Here is a 25,081-nt window from a genome sequence, read left to right on the forward strand (position 1 = left end):
TTGATTGGGAAGGAGGGAACCTCAACCGGGAAGGGAAGGCTACTAGAAGAGAGAGAGTGTATTTGACACTCCTCAACCGGACCTCGACCAGACAAGGGCAATCGATCGACCGGTTCCCTGGCCGGTTAAGATGGTTGGCTTATGCCTTGACCAGTTTAGCCTTTTTGCCCCGAAAATCTATATTTTTCAATTTTTTTTCTTTTCTAACACTTAGGCAAAGTCTTTAGGTAAATTAATATGTCAATTTTGAAACGTTTTGCCTAAGGTACATTTGATAAAACTCAGGTTTTAATGAAATCGTAATTTTAAAGAATAAACCGAGTTTTCAAAGGTGTATGAAAAGATATGAAAACCTAAGTGCATCCATGCATTTATCTTACATTTGTTTCCTATGATCAAAAGTCTTTCAAAAGTCTCGATCTTGTATCCATTTGGTCATTTGATGAATTTTCAAAAATATACCTGAGATTCTTTACCATTCAAACCAATTAGTCACTTAACCATGGTTTGTTATCATTAAAACCTGATTAGGAGAACTCTTAGGCTAACAATCTCCCCTTTTTTGATGATGACAAACCTTGGTTATCTAGAAGGAGATAAAAAATCTTCCCCTCAAACCAATCATGGATCAATCAATCAAAATTTATGAATTTAAAACCAAGATAATCAAGACATGCGAATTTTCAATAGGAAACAGTGTAATAGCATATTATATATATATATATATAGTAAAGTCAAATGTACACGAAACATAAACATATAAGCTAATCTAAACAGATGATATGATGATGATATGCATGTAGGTCTCCTAGATCCTAGATATCTCTCCCCTTTTTGGCAACATAAAAAAGAAGCGAAGAGGGTCTAAATGAAATCAAGGTTGAGGAGGTGGAGGTGGAAACACGGAGCGTAGGTAAGCCATTATCTTCTCATGCTGACTCTCCCAGCGACTCTCAATGCGCTCAATCCTTTACTGGAGATGCTCAAATGCAGCCTGCTGTTGATCCATGCAATCCTCCATACGCTCAAATCTCTACTATAGATACTCAAACTGAGAGGTGAAGCCAGTATGATACTGATCCATGCGATCCTCTATGGAGTATGCGATCCTCTATGGAGTAGAATCAAGTATCGTTGACTACTGTAAGCTCCTCCATACGAGTGCCAAGAGAGTTGATCTGAGTAGATAAATCCATCCAAAGAGCATGATTAGGAGCGTGAGGTGCCTGATGAGGTGATGTCTCTATGTGAGGAGGCTTGGTGAAGGATGGTCAAGAAGATGGTCTCGCTATGTAAGCCGACTCAAACATCATCGACTTAAGGAATGTGACCTCAAATTGAACACCCTCGGACTGGAGTGGAGGGATGTCAAGCTCGGGCTCTTTCTTCTCAAAGCCTCTCTGAGGGTTTAACCCACCCTCCATCTCTCACATCTTGGCCTCTTCCTCTACTCCGGGATGCACCTGTCCCTGTCCCCGGGCCTATGTTGGTGGTCACTCTGCTTTCTTAACCTATGAGCCATTGTGGCCTTCTTAAACTTCATTCACCCCAAAGACTGTTCATCATATGTATCATAAATATTAGGGGTCTCGAAATCTGTCTCTCTACTCAAATCAATCCCGACATATTTGAATACTCGAGTGAGGAAGCAACCATAGGGGTGTACACGGGTCGTACTCTCGCAGCATGATATCATGTGCAACATCATCAGATATCCCACATGAATTTGTCTCCCCGTCAGAATGGAGTCCACGAGGAATGCCTCAAGGTATGAGATCTCATCTCGGTGCCCACCTCGTGGCAGTAGAATGAAGCAGATCATGTGGTGAAGGATTCGACTGATCACGGTTAGGCTATGTGCCGATGGTTTGCCCATCCATTGGGCGTCTGCAAGTCCACACATCATCTGAATGGTCTCTCTAGGCTTGAAACCCAGCACAGTGGGCCAAGCCTTGGACTCATACACCCTGAGTCCAACTAGAGCAATGTCGAAAATGCGGCAGATGCTCTTCGGGTCCAGTTGGATCTCAATACCTCTAACGGTGGAAATGCTTTGGCCACCGAGTCCATATGTAGCCCTCAAATAGAATGCACGCACTAGAGTCGGGAAATTCAACTCCAAAATCGTAACTACTGGTAGCCAACCCATTCAACTGAAGAGACCCTCAAATCCGAAATGCTACAGTTGGGAGAAATTGATATTTCTCCCTGGAACCATTTTCCTCTGAGTGAACTTATGCTTGTACCTTTGATAAACCTCCATGGTGCTGAAAAGGGTCGTGTCAGACCTCGCCTTTCAACCAGCCTTCGTCTGAGTAGGCTAAGACGACTCAATAGGGTGTTTGCCCTGTGCCCTAGAGGCAACTATCTCTTTCCTTGGAGCCATCAGAAAGGTAAAGATGAATGAGACGAGACTGGTAGAGAGAGAAGCACACACCCAAAACCTTAGGTGCGCAAGAAAAGAGCTTAAATCGGCTGTGATGTGGGCTGAAGGAGGAGAAGCTGTCCCAAAACCAAAGCCCTAGGTTCCAAATCCAAAGCCCTAGCCTTTGAAAAACAATCTGAAGCCCTCAATCAGCTGCAATGGCATAAAAAATCCCTTATTGGCAGTTGAATTGGCACATCCCTTGAAGAACCAGAGGAGACGGGTGAAAAATGAAGCATGGGAGGGGTATTTAAAACAAAAACCTCAACGAACTGGTTGACCGATCTTGATCCGGTCGACCGCTTGGTCAACGATCAACGTGTTTGACTTTTTACCTTTTGTGCATTTTCTCGTCTCGTGATCCTCCCCTTACCCTTTTCAGTTGAAATCCCCAATTTTTGATGCCTAATGCCAAGGGAATTTTGATTTTTGGTCAAAATTTGACCATTTATCTAAGTATGTGTTTATATGATGCATATGACATGAAATTCATGCAATTAGAGGGTATATTCATCAAGAATTCATTAAGCAATCATTAGATCATAAAGAAATCACCCCTAGTTGTCTTCTAATATCAACAAATTGTTCTTCACTTAGAGGTTTTGTAAATATATCGGCAAGTTTATCTTTTGTGCTTGCAAATTCAAGTGTAATGTCACCCTTTTATGCATGGTCTCTAAGAAAATGATGTATAATCTCTATATGCTTAGTCTTAGAGTGTTGCACGGGATTTTTTGAAATATTTATGGCACTAGTGTTATCACATTTAATAGGAACATGCTCAAAAGACAAATTAAAATCACTAAGTGTTTGTTTTATCCAAAGAATTTGTGCACAACATAAACCGACTGCTATGTATTTGACTTCTATTGTTGACAAAGCTATCGAATTTTGCTTCTTATTATGCCATGAAACAAGTGAGTGTCCTAGGAAATGACAAGTGCCATTAGTTTTTTTTCTTTCAACCCTTCAACCGGAAAAATCGACATTCGAGAATCCAATTAATTCAAAGTTATCATTCTTAGGATATCATAAGCCTATGTCCATTGTCCCTTTCAAATATCTAAGAATTTGTTTTGCGACACTTAATTGAGATTCTTTAGAACAAGATTGAAATCTAGCATACAAGCATACACTATACATGATGTCGGGTCTACTAGCGGTCAAATATAGCAAAGAACCTATCATGCCTCTATACATAGTTGAGTCAATGGATTGACCTTTCTCATCCTTATCAAGCTTGATGGATGAGCTCATTGGAGTCTTCATTGTTTTGGCTTTTTCCATGTTGAACCTTTTGAGAAGATCTCTTATATATTTTGCTTGATTGATGAAGGTTCCTTCCTTTAGTTGCTTGATTTGAAGTTCAAGAAAGAAGTTAAGTTCTCCCATCATGCTCATTTCAAACTCACTATGCATGCACTTAGAAAATTCTTTACAAAGAGAGACATTTGTAGCTCCAAAAATAATATCATCAACATATATTTGAACTAAGAGCATGTCATTTTTTTGGTCTTTATGAAAAGAGTTGTGTCAATTTTTTCCATTTTAAAACTCTTTTTCAAAAAAAATTTACTCAATCTTTCATACCATGCTCTAGGTGCTTGTTTCAAACCATAAAGTGCCTTTTTAAGTTTAGAAACATGGTTAGGAAAGTTAAAACTTTGAAAACCGGGTGATTGTTCAACATATACTTCTTCATTTATAAAACCATTTAAGAAAACACTTTTCATATCCATTTGATATAAAATAAAGTATTTAAAACATGCAAAGTCAAGTAGCATCCTAATGGTTTCCAATCTAGCTACAGAGGCAAAGGTTTCTTCATAATCTATCCATTCTTTTTGATTAAAACCTTGGGCTACCAATCTTGCTTTATTTCTAACAATTATGTCATTTTCATCCATTTTATTTCTAAAGACCCATCTAGTTCCAATAACACTTTGATTTGAAGGTCTTGGTACTAATTCCCATACTTCACTTCTTTCAAAATGATTTAACTCTTCTTGCATAGCAGTCATCTAATTTTCATCAACTAAAGCGTCATTTATATTTTTAGGTTCAATTTGAGGGATAAAAGCAAGATTATTGCAAATATTTCTAAAAGATGATCTAGTTCTTAGCCCACTAGATGGATTACATATAATTTGATATTGTGGGTGGTTGATGACAAACTTCCAATCTTTAGGACGGTCTTGTCTTGATTCATCTTGCACTTGTTGAGGAGAGGGTAGTGCCAATGGTGATTCTTCTTTCTTGGAATCTTCTCCAATTTCTTCTTGTTGCTTTCTATCTTCAATTTGCAATTTTCTTGTGGATGTCTCCAAGCCTAAATCATCATCAAAACTCTCTCTTTCTTGGAGAGAATTGTTAGATTCATAAAAGATAACATGGATGGACTCCTCTACAACCATGGTTCTTTTGTTGAAAACTCTAAAGGCTTTACTTGAAGTTGAGTAACCAAGGAAAATTCCAACATCTGATTTTGCATCAAATTTTCCAAGATTGTCTTTGGTGTTTAATATAAAAAATTTGCACCCAAAGACTTTGAAATAACTAATGTTGGGTTTCTTGTTTTTCCAAAGCTCATAGGGAGTTTTCTTAAGAATGAGCCTCAATAATATTCTATTTAAAACATAACAAGAGGTGTTAATCGCTTCAGCTCAAAAATATTTTGGTAAATTATTTTCATTTAACATGGTTCTAGCTATTTCTTGAAGAGTTCTATTTTTCCTTTCAACTACCCCATTTTGTTGAGGAGTTCTAGGAGTTGAAAAATTATGGTTAATACCATGCTCATTGCAATATTCTTCAAAATCAATATTTTCAAATTCTCTCCCATGATCACTTCTTATACAAGTAATTGTAAAACCTTTTTCATTTTGAACCTTATTGCAAAACTTTGAAAACTCATAAAAGGCTTCATTATTTTGAGTTAAAAACAAAACCCATGTGTATCTAGAGAAGTCATCCACAATAACATATGCGTAAGATTTTCCTCTAAGACTTGGTGTCCTAGAGGGATCTATTAAATCCATATGAAACAACTCAAGAGGTCTAGATGTTAAAATGAAAATTTTGTTTTTGAAAGAGTTTTTGATTTGCTTTCTCATTTGAGAAGCTTCACAAACTTTGTCTTTTTGAAAATTTATTTTGGGAGGGCCTTTAACAAGTTCATTTTTGTTGAGTTGGGAAATAAGGTCCATGTTAGCATGTCCCAACCTCCTATGCCACAACCAATTTTGATCATGCATGCTTGAAAAACATCTATCATGGCCATCATATTTTGAAATATTTATAGTGTAAACATTATCACATCTATGGCCCATGAAAATGGTTTTATTATTTTGAATATCCTTGATGATGCAATGAGATGCTTCAAAAATCACTTTAAAACCTTTGTCACAAAGTTGACTAATGCTTAAAAGGTTATGTTTTAAACCATCCACTAATAAAACACTTTCAATAAGAGAGGATGTGCCATTACTAATGTTGCCTTGACTAATGATTATTCCTTTTGCATTGTCTCCAAAGGTAACATATCCTCCCTTTCTCTTTGTAAAGAAAACAAACTTGGATTCATCCCCGGTCATGTGTCTTGATCATCCACTATCCAAGAACTACTTATCCTTCTTTGAACCCTACAAAATAAAATTCAAGTTGATTTAGGTACCCATATCTTTTTGGGTCCTTGAGGGTTAGTGACCTTGGATTTTTCAATCCAAACCTTTTTAGCTTTTGCATTTGAATTCTTTTGAGAAACATTTTTTAAGGGACATGTACTACTAATGTGCCCTCCTCTTCCACAAAAATTGCAAGTGGTAGAAGGACTTGCACTTGAGGATTCTTTAACAAAGTAGTTTTTAAAATACTTTTGATTTTTTGAAGATTTGAAACCTAACCCTTGTTTGTCAAAAACACATTTTTGGCTAGCTAAAATCATTTCAAAAGATTTTTGTCCACAAGAAAAAATTAAAAGAGAGGAGGTCAACCATTCATTTTTTTTTTTCAAAATCTCATTTTCATTTCTCAAAATCTCATTTTCTTTTTTAAAATGAGTTTTAGAAATTTCAATAATTGAAAATTTTTCTTTCACTTCTTCAAGTTCTTTTTCAAGTTCTTGAATTTTCTTTTTAAGAAAATTATTTTTCAAACTAAGTTTTTCAAAATCCTCATATAATTCTTCAAAAACATCATGCATATCTTCATCACTAAAGTTAAAGTTTACCTCATCAAGTTCATCTATTGCCATTAAGCACATGTTTGCCACTTCTTTCTCCTTTTCTTCTTCGGAAGATTCTTCACTTTCACTCCAAATGGCCATCATTGCCTTCTTCATTCTTCTCTTAGGTTCACTTTTGTAGAGATGACAATCATACTTAATGTGTCTCGATTTTTTGCATTTGAAACACACCAAATCTCTTTTCTCTTCCCATTTCTCCTTGTGACCATGAGATGAAGATTCCTTTTAAAAAGGTCTCTTTAGAGGTGAACTTTATTCATCTAAACCTTTCACCCCTTATGTATTTGTTGAGCTTTCTTGTGATGAGGGCTAAATCATCATTTTCTTCACTTGGTTTTTCTTCTTCAACATCTTCTTCTTCTTTAGTTGTAGCTTTGAGAGCTATGCTCTTCTTCTTTTTGTCTTCACCCTCTTGTAGCTTCTTTGCCAAATTGATCTCATATGTCATTAATGACCCTATGAGCTCCTCCGTAGGTAACTTGGTAAAGTTTTTTGCTTCTTGAATTGCGGTGACCTTTGTATGCCACTTTAATGGGAGTGACCTCAATATCTTCATCACTTTTTCGAATTCCTTGTAGGTCTTTCCCAATGCTTCAAGACCATTGACAATGTCGGTGAACCTAGTGATCATCTCAACAATGGTCTCATTTTCTTTCATAAAAAACAATTTATAGATATGAACAAGGAAATTCATTTTTGATCCTTTCACTTGATTTGTTCATTCATGAGTTATTTCAAGCAATCTCCAAAGTTCTTTAGCTGATTTACATTGACATATTCTATTATGTTCATTTCTATCCATAGCACATTGAAAAGTAAAAATGGCCATAGCATTTAATTGAAAATTTCTTTTATCAAGCTCATTCCATTCTTGCTTGGGTTTTGGAACCATGACTCCATCAACTAGTTTTGTAGGAAAAGTTGGGCCATCTTTAATAATGTCCCATATGCCTAAATCAGTTGATTGTAAATACTAAGTCATTTTAGTTTTCCAATAGGGATAGTCGGTTCCCATAAAAAATGGAGCTTGATGTTTTGCAAAAATTTCATTATGAGATGAGCTTGATGGAATAGCCATTTCCTCTTATACTATGAGGTCTTAAACAAGAGGTCTATCTTTGATATCAATTGAGAAAATAAAGGCTATGCTTAAATGAGGAAAACACCAAAGAGGGGTGAATTGGGTTTTTCAAAAACTTTTTCAACACAACAAATTCAAGCACAATATAATAAAAAATAAAGAGATAGAGTTAGAGAATTCAAAATTGGATTTTATAGTGGTTCGACACTTCCTTGCCTACATCCACTCTCCTCAAGCTCCTAACCGAGTGAGGGTTCCACTAACTTGAAGCTTCAACCAAGTTTCTAAACTTCTTTACACTTGAATTCCGCCTCCAATGGGCTCTTACACAAACTCTTCAAGATTCAAACCTCTTGAAGGCTTTAACACTCAACTTTTACAAGAATGAATTCCTCAACCTAGCTCAAAGATAGCTCAAATGCAAATCAAAACTAGGATGACTCACAATGGTGCACTAAAAGATATGCAAGTGAGGATTTAATGCACTAAGAAAGAAATGAGAGCTTTTAAGGCAATAACAAGTGGGTAGACAATTGATTGCAAGTGTTCTGTATGTCATAAATGAAGTGGAGCTCTCAATTTATAGGTTTCTAAGCTCGGGAGCTAAGAATAGGAAAAAACAGCCTCAATCGGTCGAGCTGGGGGTCGACCGGGAAGAAGGGAACCTCAACTAGGAAGGGAATACTACTAGAAGAGAGAGAGAGAGAGTGTGTGTTTTTGACACTCCTCGACCGGACAAGGGCAACCGGTCGACCAGTTCCCTGGCCGGTTGAGCCGATTGGCCTATGCCTCAACTGGTTAATTCTTTTTGCCCCGAAAATCTATTTTTTTCAATCTTTTCCTTTCTAACACTTAGGCAAGATCTTTAGGTAAATTAATATGCCAATTTTGAAACGTTTTGCCTAAGGTACATTTGATAAAACTCGGGTTTTAATGAAATCGTAATTTTAAAGAATAAATTGAGTTTTCAAAGATGCATGAAAAGATATGAAAAACCTAAGTGCACCCATACATTCATCTTACATTTGTTTCCTATGATCAAAAGTCTTCCAAAAGTTTCGATCTTGTATCCATTTGGTCATTTGATGAATTTCCAAAAATATACCTGAGATTCTTTACTATTCAAACCAATTAGTCACTTAACCATGGTTTGTTATTATCAAAACCTGATTAGGAGAACCCTTGGGCTAACACTTCATTTCTCATTTTTCATCTTATGCATTTCTCCATTTGCATATGTTACCACTCTCGCCATACTTAATAACTCTTGGAACTCCTTGTATGCACATTTAGCCATTTCTCTAACATGACTGAAAGTGATTCTTGCAACTTGCATCATTTTCACCTCTTAAACCTGAAATTTATCTCAAGATATATATTAGACTCATGGCTAGGGTCTTAGCAACAATTTGAGTTAAGTTAGGTGAATTAAACCTTTAATTGAATAATTCATCTTTTATATGTGCCATTAGAGCACAATTTGTGGCTCTAATCATCTCCCATCAGCTTGAATTTTACTAGTCCTTAACAAATAAAGAGAACAAAAAACAAATGAAACAAGGGTAGTGAATTTCATGCAAGCATAGTGACTTAGCCATTACATTTCACGCAAAATACTAAGCAATCAAAATTTCTCTCAATTGAGAGCGGGAGTACAAAATAGATAATTTCGTAGTTTTTCTACTTTACCCTCCTACATATAAGCATGTATTTATGTTGAGCATGCCCTTTAGTGTCCCTTAGACCTCCCTTGAATCAATTGTGAACAACTTATCATGTTGAAAAGAGCCCATGACTTAGATCTTCTATGTAACTCACAATATACTCATGTCATATACAATGCAAGTGATATAGATGTGAATGCTCATATAAAAAATAATGTAATCATGGATATAGATGGATGACCATAAATCATAACATATAAATATATAAATGAAATCTTATTCCGTTACATCATATCATGCTTTAAAGTGCTCTATCCTAACGTGATCCCCTTGACTTTGTGGTACTTCATCCTCGACATGACTTTAGCAAACCTCTTAAACTATGCCCTATGAGATTGATTAAGCCCATATAGTGTCTTCTTTAGTCTCTACATAAAATTAGTGCCGAAATTCCCATCAAATCCTAATGGAGCCTCCATGTAGACTAAAAAAGGAATTTTTAACATCAAATTATTATAAAGACCAACCAAAGTAAACAACCAAATATAATAAGACTTGAACTATGTTCATCTTTTCCATTGGTACAAAGGCTTCTTAGTTATCCACTCCATAAGTCTGGGTATAACCGTTAACTACGAATCTAATTTTGTATCTTTCTAGAGTCCCATCATCTTTGTACTTCACAGTGAACACCCACTTACATCCAACTAGTCTATTCCCTTTAGGAAGTTTTACAACCTCCTATGTTTGATTTTTCTCAAGTTCTCTCTTTCCTCACTCATGGTATTTCTCCAATTCTCATCCCTAATTGTCTCTTAAACAATTTTTTTTTTGGATTTCTAAGGGACTTAGGTGACTTTGGAAGCCTTTGTGTGAGGGTGACAATTTATTAAAGAAGACAAAGATGGAAATAGTGTATTGGATGCCTGTTTGGGTGTCTTTTTTAATGGCAGTAGGCAAATTTAGATCATTAAAGACAAGTTCATCCACATGTTTTTCCACGAGTTGGTCACTATGTGGTGAAAAAGGTGAATTAAGAGAGGAAAATGGTTCAACATCTATTATGGGATCCAATGATTGGACTTGTTACTACTCAGACAAGACAACTTCCTTCTTGAATAGATAAGTTGGGTGAAAGGGTAGAAAAGAGGTCACAGGTAAGTGAAGATTTGGTAGATCTAACAAAATAAGACTTATATTCTAACAAAGTCTTCCTTTGAATATAAGTTTTAGGTTAGAAGGGTTAGTTTTCCCCAAAAGTAAAATATATGGATGTAAAGAATGTTATGGAAGATGGATGATTACTTCTATATCCTTTCTTTGTTAGGGAGTAGATAAAGATACACATTAGGGCTCTAGGATCTAGCTTGCTATAATTTTGTTACGGATATGAACATATGAGACACCCAAACATTTTTAGAAGCGTGTTGGTTGAAATCGTTGAAGTCAACTAAAAAATGTGAGAGAAAAACTACTGGGGATTGATGATCTAGAACCTTAGAAGGCATTTTCTTTATCAAATTTGTTGTTGTTAAAACAACTTCCCCTTAGTAGGACTTAGGCGCATTATTTTAGAATAGTAAGCCTCTTATGACTTCAACCATACACTTTTTTTTTTTTTTTCTTTTTGCAACCTCATTTTGTTGTGGGGTATTAATGCAAGAAGATTGATGAAGAAAATGTGAAAGGTCATGATTAAATTATTCCCTCTTACTTTTTGACTTAATAACTTTTATTCTCACTCCAAATTGATTTTTCAATCATTTTGTGACATATAAAGCCTTGTTTGGTAACTGTTTTTGAAAAACTAGTTTTTAAGAACAATTTTTAAAAATTATTACCTAATGTTTTGTAAAATAAAAGTTTGTTTGAGAATTTAAAATTATTTTTTTACCTGTTTTTAATATTTTTAAATATGTTTTAAAAATAATTTCTATGTCTATAGCTTTATTTTTAATCATTATATATGTTTGTATAATTATTCTTTAAAACAGCTCTAAAAAAATAACTAAAAACAACTAAAATAAGTTATCTGAAAACATCATGTTTTTTGTTTTCATATAATAGAAAACAGAAAACAGTTTGTGATTGTTAAACGTATTTTTCAGTTTTTTTATTCTAAAAAACAGAAAATTGTTATTAAAAATAATTTCCAAATAGGACCTAAGGAATTCATTACTCACATCAAACTTATTTTTTAGTAGATAAAGCCAAGTTACCTTAATACAATTATCTATGAAAGATACAAATCATCTAAAATTAGAAATATTTAGAATTCTAGAAGGACCCAATGCATTGATATGAATTAATGTGATGGATGAAATGAGTTTTTATTATTTACTAGAAACAAGGTTCAGTGGTGTCTAGGCTGTCTAGCCAAATCATAGACTTGACAATGGAATGCAGTGACATCTGAGTTTTCAAACAAGGGAGGAAAAATTTGTTTTAGAAAAAAGAAAGGGTTATGTCCTAATTTTCAATGACACATTCACATCAGGTCCTTATTGGATGAAAGTTTTTGAGAGAGGTTGGAGAGTGGTAACCTGTCATTGTTTCCACAACAAGCTACAGGAATGAATATTTAACGAGATCTAAATAATTATATTGGATAATCTTTTAACTTAAAAAAGAATATTCTTAGGAAATAATTACCTTTCAAATATCAAATTCACAATCATTATTTATTGTAACCGTCATATTTTAATGGTCATTATATATGAATATATGCTTGTATGGATGTATGTTCTATGACAAAAAAGAAGAAGGATCATTTGTCTTCATCTTCTATGGGGCCTAGGCCATGTACATATGGCAATGTTTTATTTGCAAGAAATTTATTTTTTGTGCCATCTTTTACTATCCATGGTTTAAATTAATGTAAAGAACATATAACAGAATTTAAAACTGTAACAGTTTATACTATTTTTCTTTTTTCTTAATATTTTCTATGATTTAGACAGAACTTAGATCATACACATGAACAGTAAACAGTTGTGTTTGAAATTTGATGACTGATGGAATGAGTAGAATCTTTAGTCATCACCACATGTATTGAAAAATCTTATGCCTAGTATGAAACTTGTAGATGATAACTTAATCCTGACTTATAAGATGTGACTGCATATAAGTATACCACTGATGCAAACAAAACCTTCTTATACAGTAGTATTTATATGATCATTCTTAGGTGCAGAATTGACTCAATTATATGCATCAAAAAATTTATCCTCATAAAAATCAAAGTTCACTCTTTTTCAGGATTTTAATTCCTCTTTCCCACTTGCTACTGCATGTGATTCATCTTCATTGGTATTTATATTCTCATTCATCAACATAGTATTGCATATTAAAAATACTTATATAATATTTGTATTGAATTACAAAGGAGATATATACTCCAAACCTGCAGCAAATTGGAGCATGCAACGGTGGCATGCATTCCTATCAACACTCCATAATATCTAACAACTCCATTCAAACTCCAAATGCTCAAGAAGAGCATTTTGTTATTATATGTTTCACACACACACATATATATATATATGGTTAAGTAGAACACTTTGCTGTTGCTCCATGTACACTCTAGCAGTGGGCAGCATTAGGGAATTTGCACTTTTTTGGAAGTTGCAATGCAAGGTTGGGGTCAATTCCCATGGAAGGCAGCAGTTTGGAGTTTCGGTAGGAGCAGAGGCAGTGCATATCGGCGTGGGAAAGCGCTGAGCAGCACGCGGCCGAAGGTGGAGCAGGGTTTGGAGGAGAAACCGCTGGCTTGCATGCCATCAGACCCTCCCCGGACATGTTGCATATGGTCTGGGCATTGCTGCTGGCCAAAGATGCCAACACTAGAGCCACTATTGCAAGCTTCCCGAATGCCTCCATCACTCCAGATCAGTACTACAATATACAGATCACTCTCTCTTTTGTTTCTCTTCTTTTGCTGGTGGTATTGAGAAGTGGGTCTGTGCTTATAAAGGGAGAAAATGACGGGAAGGCGTTGAAGTATAGTGAGATTGGTGAGGAAAGAGATAACATTGTGCAATCCGTGACTGAATATTGGGATGCACGATGCCCACAGTGTGGTGTCACGGGCAGTGCACTAGTGGTGTGGAGAAGTCTTTGTTGTCTTTGTTTTGTCCGTCTTCTTTGTCTCAACTATTGGAATATATCTATATGATTTTTGTGATGAAATTAGATAGGTGTGCTATAGCCATCATGATTGAGTACTTCATTTCTAATTAATGGTTTAAGAATTTTAGAACCACACATATCTAGATAGATGTGTTATAGCCATCATGGTATTAGGTTAGTAATTTTTCCTTGTTAAACACATTTAGAGCATGTTTGATAGTGATTTTAGAAAGTATTTTTTCAATCCTCTTTAACACTTAAATTTTTTTTTCGTTCAAGCATTAGAAATGTTAGAAATGTTTTTTAAAATCACTATCAAATGTACTTTTAATTAGAGGATAAACTAAGTTAATGTCAATCAAGCTTAACTATAGATCAAACCTTGTTTGAGATTAATTATATTTGGTTTACAATTTAAACTTGTGTATTAGTGAACATGGAGTCTTGTTGTAATTAAGTTTTAACAATGAGAATATGACGTGCTAAATTTAATTTGATACGAAACCTTGAAAGTCAAGGTAGTTGGGCTTAAAATTATATATTAAAAAGCTTGGGTGGGTGACAGCCCTAGAGTATGTCATCTCATGCATTCTCTACACATTATGTAAGGGGTTGTCTGGCTTCATTTGTAGCCCTCAAAACCTACTGGAAATGGTGGGATTTAGAAAGAAAGAGAACTAGAGAGATAAAATAAAGAAATCAAGGTGAGGAGAAAAGGTTGGATGAAAGGAATATTATATGGGATATTTTCTAATTTTATATGTGATTGTAATTAATTTTTTTATAGAATAAGAAAAGTTAGTGGAATATTTTTATAAATATTTTAGATCACGAGGAGAAAAAGTTATGAGTTAGAGAGAGAGATGAGATAGAGATGTGAGGAAGGCGAGAGACACTTGATTGAACGAGAGAGCTCAGTAGGGTGTAGATGTGAAGAAAAGTTAAGAGACACTTAATGAAACAAATTGACTTATGGTTCAAGGTGGAGATACAAAAGGATCTAATAGTTGTATCTATTTTTTTTGTCCTCTATAATATTTTTTATCATGTAATGGAATGTTGTCTCATATGTGGAGGTAGATATGATTGGCCAAACCATGTACCTTTTGTGTAGTTTGCTTTATTTTTGCATTCTTCTTTTAATATGTTTACATTAACGTTTACATTGACACAACAAAATGGTTATTTAAAGTTAATAATCTATGAATTATCCCTCAAAATTGATTCCAAGATGCTAAAATTATGCTTTTCTTAATTAGATTTAATTAGGGTTTATTAGGATGGTTATGCACAAAGATTTTATTAAGCCGCTTTTAAGGAAGAATAAACATCTTTATTTTGTTTAGTTTTCTTTAATTTTTATAGTTTAAAGATGAGTTTTGAAATAGTGATAAAAGGTTTGGTGAATTATATATGCATCATACGGGGTGTATATAATATGTATTAATTGAGTTTTTAAGATGTTTTGTTTGTACATAAAAAATTATGAAACACATGTTAAATTAATTGAGACACGTATAAATTAATTAGGGGGAGATTGTAGTAATAATTTGAATCAAAACTTTATAGTTGCATTGCATAAGTAGGAAATAAAAACTTGTTATTTGTGTTCCATAGTAGTTTATTATTATAACTAATGGTGGTAGATTTACATAGGTAGGAGATTTTATCTCAATCTATTTGTACCTTCGTTTCATTTTCCTAGATTATGTGCTAGAGTTTATATATTACATATGATCTTGTGAGGTATTTCAAATGTGCCATGATATCCTTGTTGCATTTACAATTAGTCCAAGAAATTCCTTCCATTAGTGGGAACTTATGGGACAAGTCACCACCTTCTAACAATTTTATGATTATTGTGTTGTGAGGGTAAGCAAAGTATGTCCAAGTAGTCTTAGTATTGGTTGGTTTGAGGTGGTCTGAAAATAAAAATCATTCTTTATTATCAATAAAGCTTGTTATGTGTTCAGGTCGGCTTTGTGAAGGTGGTTTGTTTACATGGCAAGCGATGTCGTATTTAACTCTGGTGAATAATATCCAAAAGATGAATTAGAATGTGGAGAGTTATCTATGAGTAGCTGTAGATATTATTTATGGTTATATGGGACCATGAGTCCTTCGTTGAAAATCCTTATAAGATATTCAAGAACACTTTGTTGTAGTTGTACGGAGTTTTTCTCACCTTTGGTTTTATTCCTAGGGACATTGGGTTATTCCTACCTTTGGGTTATAATCCTAAAAGACGTGTTTAGCTATTGTTATAATTTTCTAAAAGGTAAATAGATTGGTTCTAACATTTGGTATGAGTCTTAATTGATATAGGATATGGCTATTGTTGGTTGGAAGTCCTATAATTTATCATTCTTTGTGATAAAGTATTATCTCGAAAGCAGGGTAATGGAATTTTCCTTGACAGGAATTCTTAGGTTATTTATATGTAAGAGAATGGATGGGGTAAAGCATAGATTGGGCCACTTACTATTTTTATTCTTGTTGAGATTATTGCATGTTTGCTAATGATTAAAAAATTGAAATTCATGTTATTATATGTTTGTCATAGTTTGATTTATTTTTTAAGGATATACATGGAATGAGCATAGATTTTTTTACTAAGTTGTGGACTCACCCTATTCTTTTTATAAATAGATGCAAGTAAAAAAGATATTAGCCGAGGAAGATACTTAAGCATTGCGTGTGGTATTGACTTGATATTGTTTCGTTTATGTTGAGATTTTTTTGAGGCTTTTGACTTTGTATTGAAAGGATGAATAAGCTATTTAGGGGATGGGATGCAATATTTTTGTAACTTGAAATTTTGGTATTCCTAATGAAGACTAGGAACATAGGATGCATAACTCGTTGTAAAATTGTTTTTGGCTTGTAAGATATTAAATAGTGTTGTTATGTATGATATATTAGCAAGTCTTGATCTTAAAGTAGGTTTCACATTTATGCATCATATGTCCTTAAATTCCATATACATTAAGGTGAGACTCATCACATCTTGATCAACATTAAATTTTCGACTGACTAGTTGAATCCACTACTATAGAGGATTAATTAATGAGTTTAGGATTGGATCGTGACAATACACTTCATACAAAACCTATGATTAAGAAAACAATTGAAAAGAAATAGGAACTTTCAAATGTGCTTGTTACATATAACATACCTTAATGGCATTCGTATAAAAAACAATCAAACTTAACATTGTTCCACTAAAATGCAATCAATAGTGTAATGGTTACTAGTTGTGAGGTCTCCTTGGTTGATGTTTTGCTCTTCTTTGCACTAGTTGTTATTGGGATGACTCTATTAGTTGGGCTGCCAGGATAACTATCCATGTTGGCTGGGCTATTAGGATATCTTTGCTTGGTTGTTACTTTGATTCTTCTTAGTTGGGTTAACTTGCATATCCATGCTCTTACTCTTATTGCCTCCTTCCCCTTCTTGTTCTTGGTTTTTTATGCTTCCATGTTCTATTGATGTGTGCAAATTGGTCACACAAGTAATGTTCATGTGACAACCTAGATCTTGTATGTTCCATCGATAGGTCATAAAGTCATACTAAGCCTATGCTCCACATGAATCCATATGATTTCCACTAATCAATCAACAACTATAATTAGGAGATCAAAATAACAAGATCAACAACTCCTAGCCTATGCTCAACATGATCAATTTTTTGTATCCGTCTACTACTTCAAAACAAACACTTATTATTTTCTTTAGCTATCTTCAATCACAACCATCTTTGAAATGACAAGAGTTTGAGGGAGGATTTGAAGCATCTAAGCTAGGGGTAAATAATGGAAATTTTGGCTTAGAATGCCAACAGATAAAAACTCTCACAATCTCCTCCTTTGGCAATTCTAGAACAAACCTTTTATAACATAAATAAGTATAAGTATGCATGCCTTAACCCACTCTCATACAAGGCACACACACTCAAAACTTACAAACTAGGAATTACATAATCTACAACCAAAACTCAACAAATAAAACAATCAGTAGCACCTAAGAGCAATTATCCAACAATAGGAACCTATAGAAATCTTTCCCCATTTTTATCCTAAAAAGAGATAAAGAGAAGAAAGAAATATTTTCAAAAACCTAAAAATATATTGCCAATAGGCATAAATAGTGAACCAATAAAAAGAGAGAATATTCAAATAGACTGACGATGCTCAAATAGAAATTAAATATCCATGTAAACATATATACGAAAAGCATCCTCCTTTTAACCCCTACCATGGGATTAGACAATTATATACAAGTAGAAGCTTTGCCAAACAACCTTTTAAAGGTATCAAAGAACCAAGATTAAGCACCAAATTGCAAGAAAAAAATAACATCCAAGCTAGGCCAATGCCAACACTATAAACTGCCTCTAAGAATAGCAAACCTAAATCAAGGCTTGCAATAGACAAAAATAGTAGTTGTAACTTATGGAATGAGAAAAGGTCAAACATGTCCAAATGCAAGAAAATCCAAACTAGATAACTAGTGCACTAGTGGAAGCAAGAGGAGATCAAGGACTTTTACCAATTGAAAATGATAGGACATGAACACTTTTCAGCTAAAATTTGGAGCTAGCAATGGAAGAAAGGCTTGAGACACTGAATATGATGAGTGGTGGACTGAATGTATGACCACGAAGGGAAAAGAAAAGAACTAGAAGATGGAGTAAATTTTAGGGATCAAAATGGTTTAGGGATGTTTTAAAAGGAGTTCATAATTTTTAAGTTTTTTATTTTCTTTTAAATAGGTATTTTTTTAATCTTTCATTAAAACAAAATTCAAAAGAGAATTTAAGATAAGTGTCAATGATCAAGAAGGATTGATCACCCATTCGATTAAGGAAAATGGATTTTAGTTTTCTCATAATACAATCAATGGATCATCATTTTGATAATACAAGATTAGTTCCCAGTTTTGCTTGAAAAATAGTTGATCAATACAGTCAATTGAATACACCACAAAAAATAGTTTGTGATTTTACTTGAAAAATATTTCACTGATACTGTGGATTGAGCATTGTTTTGATCACATCAATCAACTCAATTTTCCATGAAAAATAGGTGGTCAATACAGTTGATTGATCACTACGTCAAAAATCAACTAAACTAAGTTAAAAAACTATGCAACCTCTAGAAAGAACAATCAAGATGAAAAAAACCATAGAATGTGCCCAAATAAAGATTGAAATAAAAACAATCAAGTAGAAACTTAGAACTCCTTAACATTTGGTTATCTAGATGCATAATGATAAAAAATACAAGTCATGGGGCATGTGAGGTATCATGTGTTGATTGAACAATGATAATTTTGGCATTGCCCTTGTTGACATATGCAACTTGTGTCTTTTTTGATGCCATATATATAGCGAAAGAAATGAGATGCAAAGATGTCCCACTAGGTATGCTAGAAATGTATATGTACAAATTTTGGGAGTCCGGCAAAAATATGTAAAACTATGTGTATATATAAAAATTATTTATATTGAAATATTAATGGACGTACAATTTCCTTGATAATATTCTTTACAAAATAGTATTTTCCTTTGATTTGGTCACTTTGACCACAATTCAAAGAACGGAAATGACATTGTTTTCTTAGAGTTAAAGATCAATTGATGACTTAGAGTGGCTTGTTCTAGAATGACTTTATTGAATGGTGAAGACATGTATGTGGTATTTCCGTGATTTCTAAGACTTGTTAGAATTTGTAAAGCCTTTTTCTCTTTGTGAAGTTTTTTTTCTCATGTGAAATTGTTTTCCCCATACTCTCTATTGAAGGGAGTCTCTATTATTTATAGGTGAAGTTAGGGAATCAAATTTGAAGTTCCTAAGATTTTATTGCTTAATTCAAAGAATTTGGTTTCATAATTTTAGCACTTGTCTCCTTCAATTAGGAAATTCACCAACAAGATAATATTTATAATTCTTTTTTTACTTCAATTGAAGAATTTATTTCCTTTGTTTGAGTAATTTGCCAACAAGAGAATATTTATTTCTAATTTTTTTTTTACTTCAATTGTTTAATTTGATTTTGTTTTATAAGACTTAATTTTGTACTATTCCAAATTTTACACGTGTCATCTTTTGTATGCTTCGATCACTAAGACTCGTCTCTTGTTAAGACCAAATTTTGTTAAATTAAGGAGTCATAATTTTGATCAATTTAATGATAATTTAATCCACCAATTTTTTTATATTTACAACTCTATTTTGACTTATATAAGAAGTCATTTTATATTCAATAAAAGTTATATAATATTAATATTGTCTTTTAAAAATTGCAACTTAGTTTTAGCTAAAGCCCAAAAATAGGAAACTATCCCAAATGAGACTTAGGAAAGTTAATTAGCAATAGTAAAGCTTTTGAATTAAGAAAATCTTTGGAATGTTGGAATAAGATTGAAAAAGGGACATTCATTATTTCTAGATTTTAATTATTTGTTAAAAATACAAAAAAAAAAAAATTATTCTTATGGAAACCAAAATTCATTTTTATCAACGTTCTACTAATTTATCCCGTTTACATGACATTATGATTCATTTCTATTTTCATTCATATTCCTATTACTATCTCCATGTGCCAAAAGAAATAATGTGAATGCAAGGATAAGAGAGATTAAAGTTGTTACCCTTGGCCAAATGCTCTAATAAGACATGGGTATAAGAATTAATATTGAAAAAAAAAATAGCAATAAAGGGATAGGGATATTTAAGTTAGAAAAATTTTAGGACATCATATTGATATGTAATTTATTTAATGACTTAAATTAAGTTATTAAGTCACTTTAAGTTAATTTATCAAATTAACAATAGCATAAATAAAATATTTTTATGTTATGAAAAATATTTACTTTTACTACTAAGCTAAATTGAGCACTTTATTTATTTTTACTCCTTTTTTGCTCCTTTGAGATATAGTGGATATTTAATAAATCAATTTAATGACTTAATTTAAGTCATTAAGTAGATTAAGTATGTTTAATAAAAATAACTTAATACGACAACTTAAAATAAAAAATAATTTTAAGTATTATGTTAAAATAGTTAATTTATTCTTAATGTCAAATTTCATTTACCTCATTTATCCATGTTTAATAAAACATATTTTACAACTATAATTCTATATTTACAATTCATCTTTAATAATAAATATTTTTATCGTTATCTCATGTCTCTACAATACTTTAAACACGAACAAATAAATTTATTACTTAAGATTGGTAAAAATATAAACATTAGCCAAAATTGATGAGGGTAAATATGTCCACTTAAATATTTAAAATAAAATTTAAGTTAATTTTATCGAACAATCTTGATAAGTAATAAGTTTTAAGTCAACAACTTAAAAATAATTTAACTCAAAATCAACTTAAATCATTAAGTAATAGACGTTGAGTTTTACTCAACACCCTAAAAAATTTTAAATCATGTTCCTAAATTCTTAGCTCCGTCGCTATGTCTATGACAAAAATGACAGTTTCTTAACACATGAAACATGCATTCAATCACATTGCTACTCGTGGGTGCTACCTTCAATCGGGGCACATGAGATGCTGAAATGTGGGTAGAGCAGGACATGTGTTAATGGTTGGTTAGGTTTCGCTTGCTGTTTCATTCAAAACCACATGCTTCATTCCCTTATGCAGGCAAATATCAATTTCCTTTTGGGTCTAGAGGTTGGTGGTTGGTACCCATGATCATGATTTGGGCTTCCAATGACTTAGCTAATTTTTATTTTAATAGATTTTACTTTTACTTAAGTTTAAAAAGAATTTAATTTTATTAAATATTAAATTATTTGTATTTATTAAAATTTTCATATTATTAAGAGTTAAATGATTTATTTTCATTAATTTATTTATTTTAAAAAAAATAAATGGTCTTTAACCTCACAAAAATAATTATTTCTTTATTTTTTTAATAATTAAGATAAAGATAATATAAAGCTAAAGATTTTAAAAATAGAAATTTAATATATTTTTTAATACCCTAAAATACTTAAAAAAAAAAAAAAAACCAAACAAACAAACAATGCCTCTTTACTTTTCCAAATATTTCCTTCCCCGGCCAATACATCACAATAATGATAAGATGAAGCTGTTGAGACAAATTTATGAGCTGGGGAAAGCTAGAAAAGGTATGAGATGTGGCCATTGGCCATGGAAAGTACACATCACCATGTGCAATTGTCCTACAGCCAGAGCACCAAAACAAGGCCCAAGTCTTGGTTGTGCTTGAATGTTGAGGGGAAGAAAGCAACCTAAAGCACTAAAGGCTGTGGACCATATTGCCTTCCTGAGTTGATGCCGTAGTATTTGACAAACAAAGGCCGCCTACTTTCGTAATGCGTGCAGGTTCGATGCCCACGCTGCTCTAGAAGAAACTTTTGAGAATGGCGTGTGGAGTCATCTCATCTAAAGATGGCCAAAAAAACCGGGATGTGTCCAGGGCGGGTACAGAGAATAATAACGAGGCTTAAAGCAGGGATGAGGAGGGGAGCCTTTCCCTGGCATGTGCTGGTCCACCCCATTTACATCTTTACCTTACAAATCTATTCAAATTTGAAGTCATTTAAGGAACGGGAGAATCAAGTCCGTCCAAGTAGTTAAAAATCAATATCAAAACAATAGCTTCATATGAAATAGTGATTGAAATTAGGATTTTTATTCCTCTCTTCCATGTGACACTTGTTCTCATTATATCCCTATGCACTAAATTCATTTTAAGAATTGTTGGGAATGGGGGGTAGTTGAGACTTGAGAGTTTTTGGGATACCACACACCCCTCGAGTCCTAGAAAATGCCCACAAACCAACCCCTATTTCTCTACTTTTGCCTCTCTTTTTCATTCTTCACAATCTTCTCAAATCTAGTTTTCTCAGCCTGTGAAAAACAGCCCTAGATGCCGCCATATATTGAGCTTAAAACCAGTCGGAAGAGCCTAAAACATTTTCATGGGTGGAACCCATATGTGGGCTTGCCCAAAATTTCATTAATCCATTATTAAATTTATAAAGCTACAAAGAGTGCTCCTTACCATAAGAGAATAAGTACATAAGCATTTCATCATCATCTAGCTTATATGCTAAAAAAATAAAGTTAAGGTCTCCCTCGAGGGAATGGATCTTTATGTTTAATCTATGATTGGACATTGCACCATTTTGGACCCTCAAATGTGATCCACTCTGAGGCCCCTTCTTTCAAGATGCTCTCATAAATCCAAAATCTCTAAAAGTATTGCAACATCGGAAGGAAGAAAGAAATGAATATAAATAAAAGATACAGAGGATTCTTGTTTATAAACTGGAAGATGACAATCTTTCTATGAAATAATTCATCGAAAAAAGGAAAGAAAAAGCTCTGTTTTTCTTATTCGAAGATCAGTATGGCTAGTTTCTTCGTAGTTTCAATTGATTATTCAACCAAGGAGATCCTCAGTAACCTTGTCTCTTGGAAAGCATTGTGGATACAAAATCATCCATGGCTTTCAAAGAAGACCCTCCCTCTCTCATTGCATCTCTTATCTTCTCTCCAATCTCAGTTGCCTTCTTCTTCATCTCCTCGCCTTTCCCTTTACTGTCCATAACCAATTCTATAACTCTCTTCACCTCTTTCCTCTCCAGTGCGCCCTGCCTTCCTCTTGTCAACTCCACAGCCACTCCCATATCCTCCGTCAGCATTTTAGAGTTATAGCATTGCTCTGCAGCCAACGGCCACCCTATGATTGGAACTCCCACGCACAAGCTCTCCATCACTGAGTTCCATCCGCAGTGGCTGAGGAAGACCCCAGTTGATTTGTGTGACAGGATCTCCAATTGGGGTGCCCATTTGTGGACTATCAGGCCTTGGTTACTCTCAGCCATTCTCTGTTCGAAGTTTTGTGGTAACCATTCTGCTCGAAACTCACCTTCTATGTCGAAACCCACTGGAGGCCTAATCACCCAAATGAAGGGTTTCCCGCTGTCTTCCAAGCCCAAAGCTAGCTCCATCATCTGAGAAGGACTAATAGTGTTCTGTGAACCGAAGGAGATGTAAAGAACTGAACTTTGTGGATGCTTGTCCAGCCAGTCCAGGCATTTCTCGGGAGACACTCCAGACACTTTCCAGGCTCGTTGCCCGAAGATGCTTGAACCCGAAGAAAGTGAATGATTGAGCAGAGCTGGAGGGAGAAGAGGTCCTATAGTCCATACAGGAGGCTTTACATAGTTTCTAAGTATCTCCAATCCATGAGGCTCAATCTCCTCAGCTGTGTTACACAACCATCCTGAAGAGTCCAAGGAAAGCGCTATCTGAGGCTGGAAATACCTAGACCAAGCATCGGTTCCATCGGCCGCCCTCAGGTACTGATGAAGCTGAGTGATGTGGAAGCGGCAGGAATCAGGAAACCCTGGCAAAGCAAAGTAATCGGAATCTGTAGCGCGATGCGGGAGGTTCTGCCACAAAGAGATGTAGGCGGCAGTGCCATAGCCACCGCCGGTGGTGAATGTGACGTTAGAAGTGCCTAAACTCTTGGCAACTTCAGTAGCCCATCCAAAGAACACATCAGATATTATGCAAAGAGGAGGCCTGCCTTCTTTCTCAATGATCCCAGAAACGAGGCTGTGAAAAGGAGCCTGAAGAGTCTTGGAGGCGTGGAACAAATCCACTATCTGATGAAACGACAAGGCCTCAGTGTTCTCAGTGTTGGGCGGGAGGCCATGATCAGAGCTACAGAAGGGGAGCTCGGCGAGGCGGATACATGGTCGGGATGAGTCATCAGATGTGGAGATGGTGGTCCTCAGGTATTGAATATTGAGAGGGGTGTTGGCAATGGTGATGGTGAAGCCAGTTCTTTGCTGAATTTGCTTAGCTAGAGCTAGGAAAGGTATGATATGGCCCTGGGCCATGAAAGGGAGCATCACTATATGTTCCTGCTGAGAACCCATCTTGTGATTTCTCCTATGGGTGTAGCTGACGGTCCTGAGACTTGGTGTTCTATGACTCTGAAGTTTTGTACGGGTAAAGAACCTTTTTTCTGGCTCTGGTGGGTGGTGATGAAATAGAGACTAAAGGATAAATGCCGAGACATAAAAATACTAGAATATTAAGGGGCCTTCTTGAAGCATGGAAACCTATTCTTTTGTCGTGTGGTGGCGGGGAATCGGTGATAGCCGGCTTATACAATATCAGAGAGTATGTTTGGACATGAGTGCATTGATAGTGATTTCAGGAATTCCTTCTAATTTTTTTAAATATTTAAAAGTTTTCATTAAAAGAATTGATTTCAAAAACACATTTCACAGTTTTACCGTAGATGAGGAAAGGGAATAGATGTCCGATTCCTCCCTCCCCTCATTCCCATGTTTCGGGATACATTTTAGGGAGAATTATGTTTTGGGGGTAGATGGGGCCCCAAATTAATAAAAGGTCCATATAACTCTTTAAATTGAGTTGAAGGATATGAAATAGTAATGGACAAATATACCCTTAAAAAATATATATAAAATATTTTATAAAATTAAGTTAAATAAATTTTTTT

At 34.3% G+C, this 25,081-nt stretch overlaps 2 protein-coding genes across 2 annotated transcripts; both read right to left on the bottom strand.

Annotated features, from left to right (window-relative positions):
• Positions 1 to 12,752: 12,752 nt before the first annotated feature.
• On the bottom strand, positions 12,753 to 13,373 carry LOC100244617 (putative lipid-transfer protein DIR1). Its single transcript, XM_002268706.5, has one exon. The coding sequence runs from the start codon at positions 13,290 to 13,292 to the stop codon at positions 12,996 to 12,998; it is 297 nt and encodes a 98-aa protein (XP_002268742.1). The 5' UTR covers positions 13,293 to 13,373; the 3' UTR covers positions 12,753 to 12,995.
• Positions 13,374 to 22,832: 9,459 nt separating this feature from the next.
• Positions 22,833 to 24,812, bottom strand: LOC100248024 (UDP-glycosyltransferase 92A1). The gene has a single exon (XM_010652122.3). It carries the CDS (start codon positions 24,486 to 24,488, stop codon positions 22,998 to 23,000), a length of 1,491 nt encoding a protein of 496 aa, XP_010650424.1. The 5' UTR covers positions 24,489 to 24,812; the 3' UTR covers positions 22,833 to 22,997.
• Between the last annotated feature and the right edge of the window lie 269 nt (positions 24,813 to 25,081).

This window comes from Vitis vinifera, chromosome 5 (genome assembly GCF_030704535.1).
Source record: "Vitis vinifera cultivar Pinot Noir 40024 chromosome 5, ASM3070453v1".
In the NCBI taxonomy this organism is placed as follows: Eukaryota; Viridiplantae; Streptophyta; class Magnoliopsida; order Vitales; family Vitaceae; genus Vitis; species Vitis vinifera.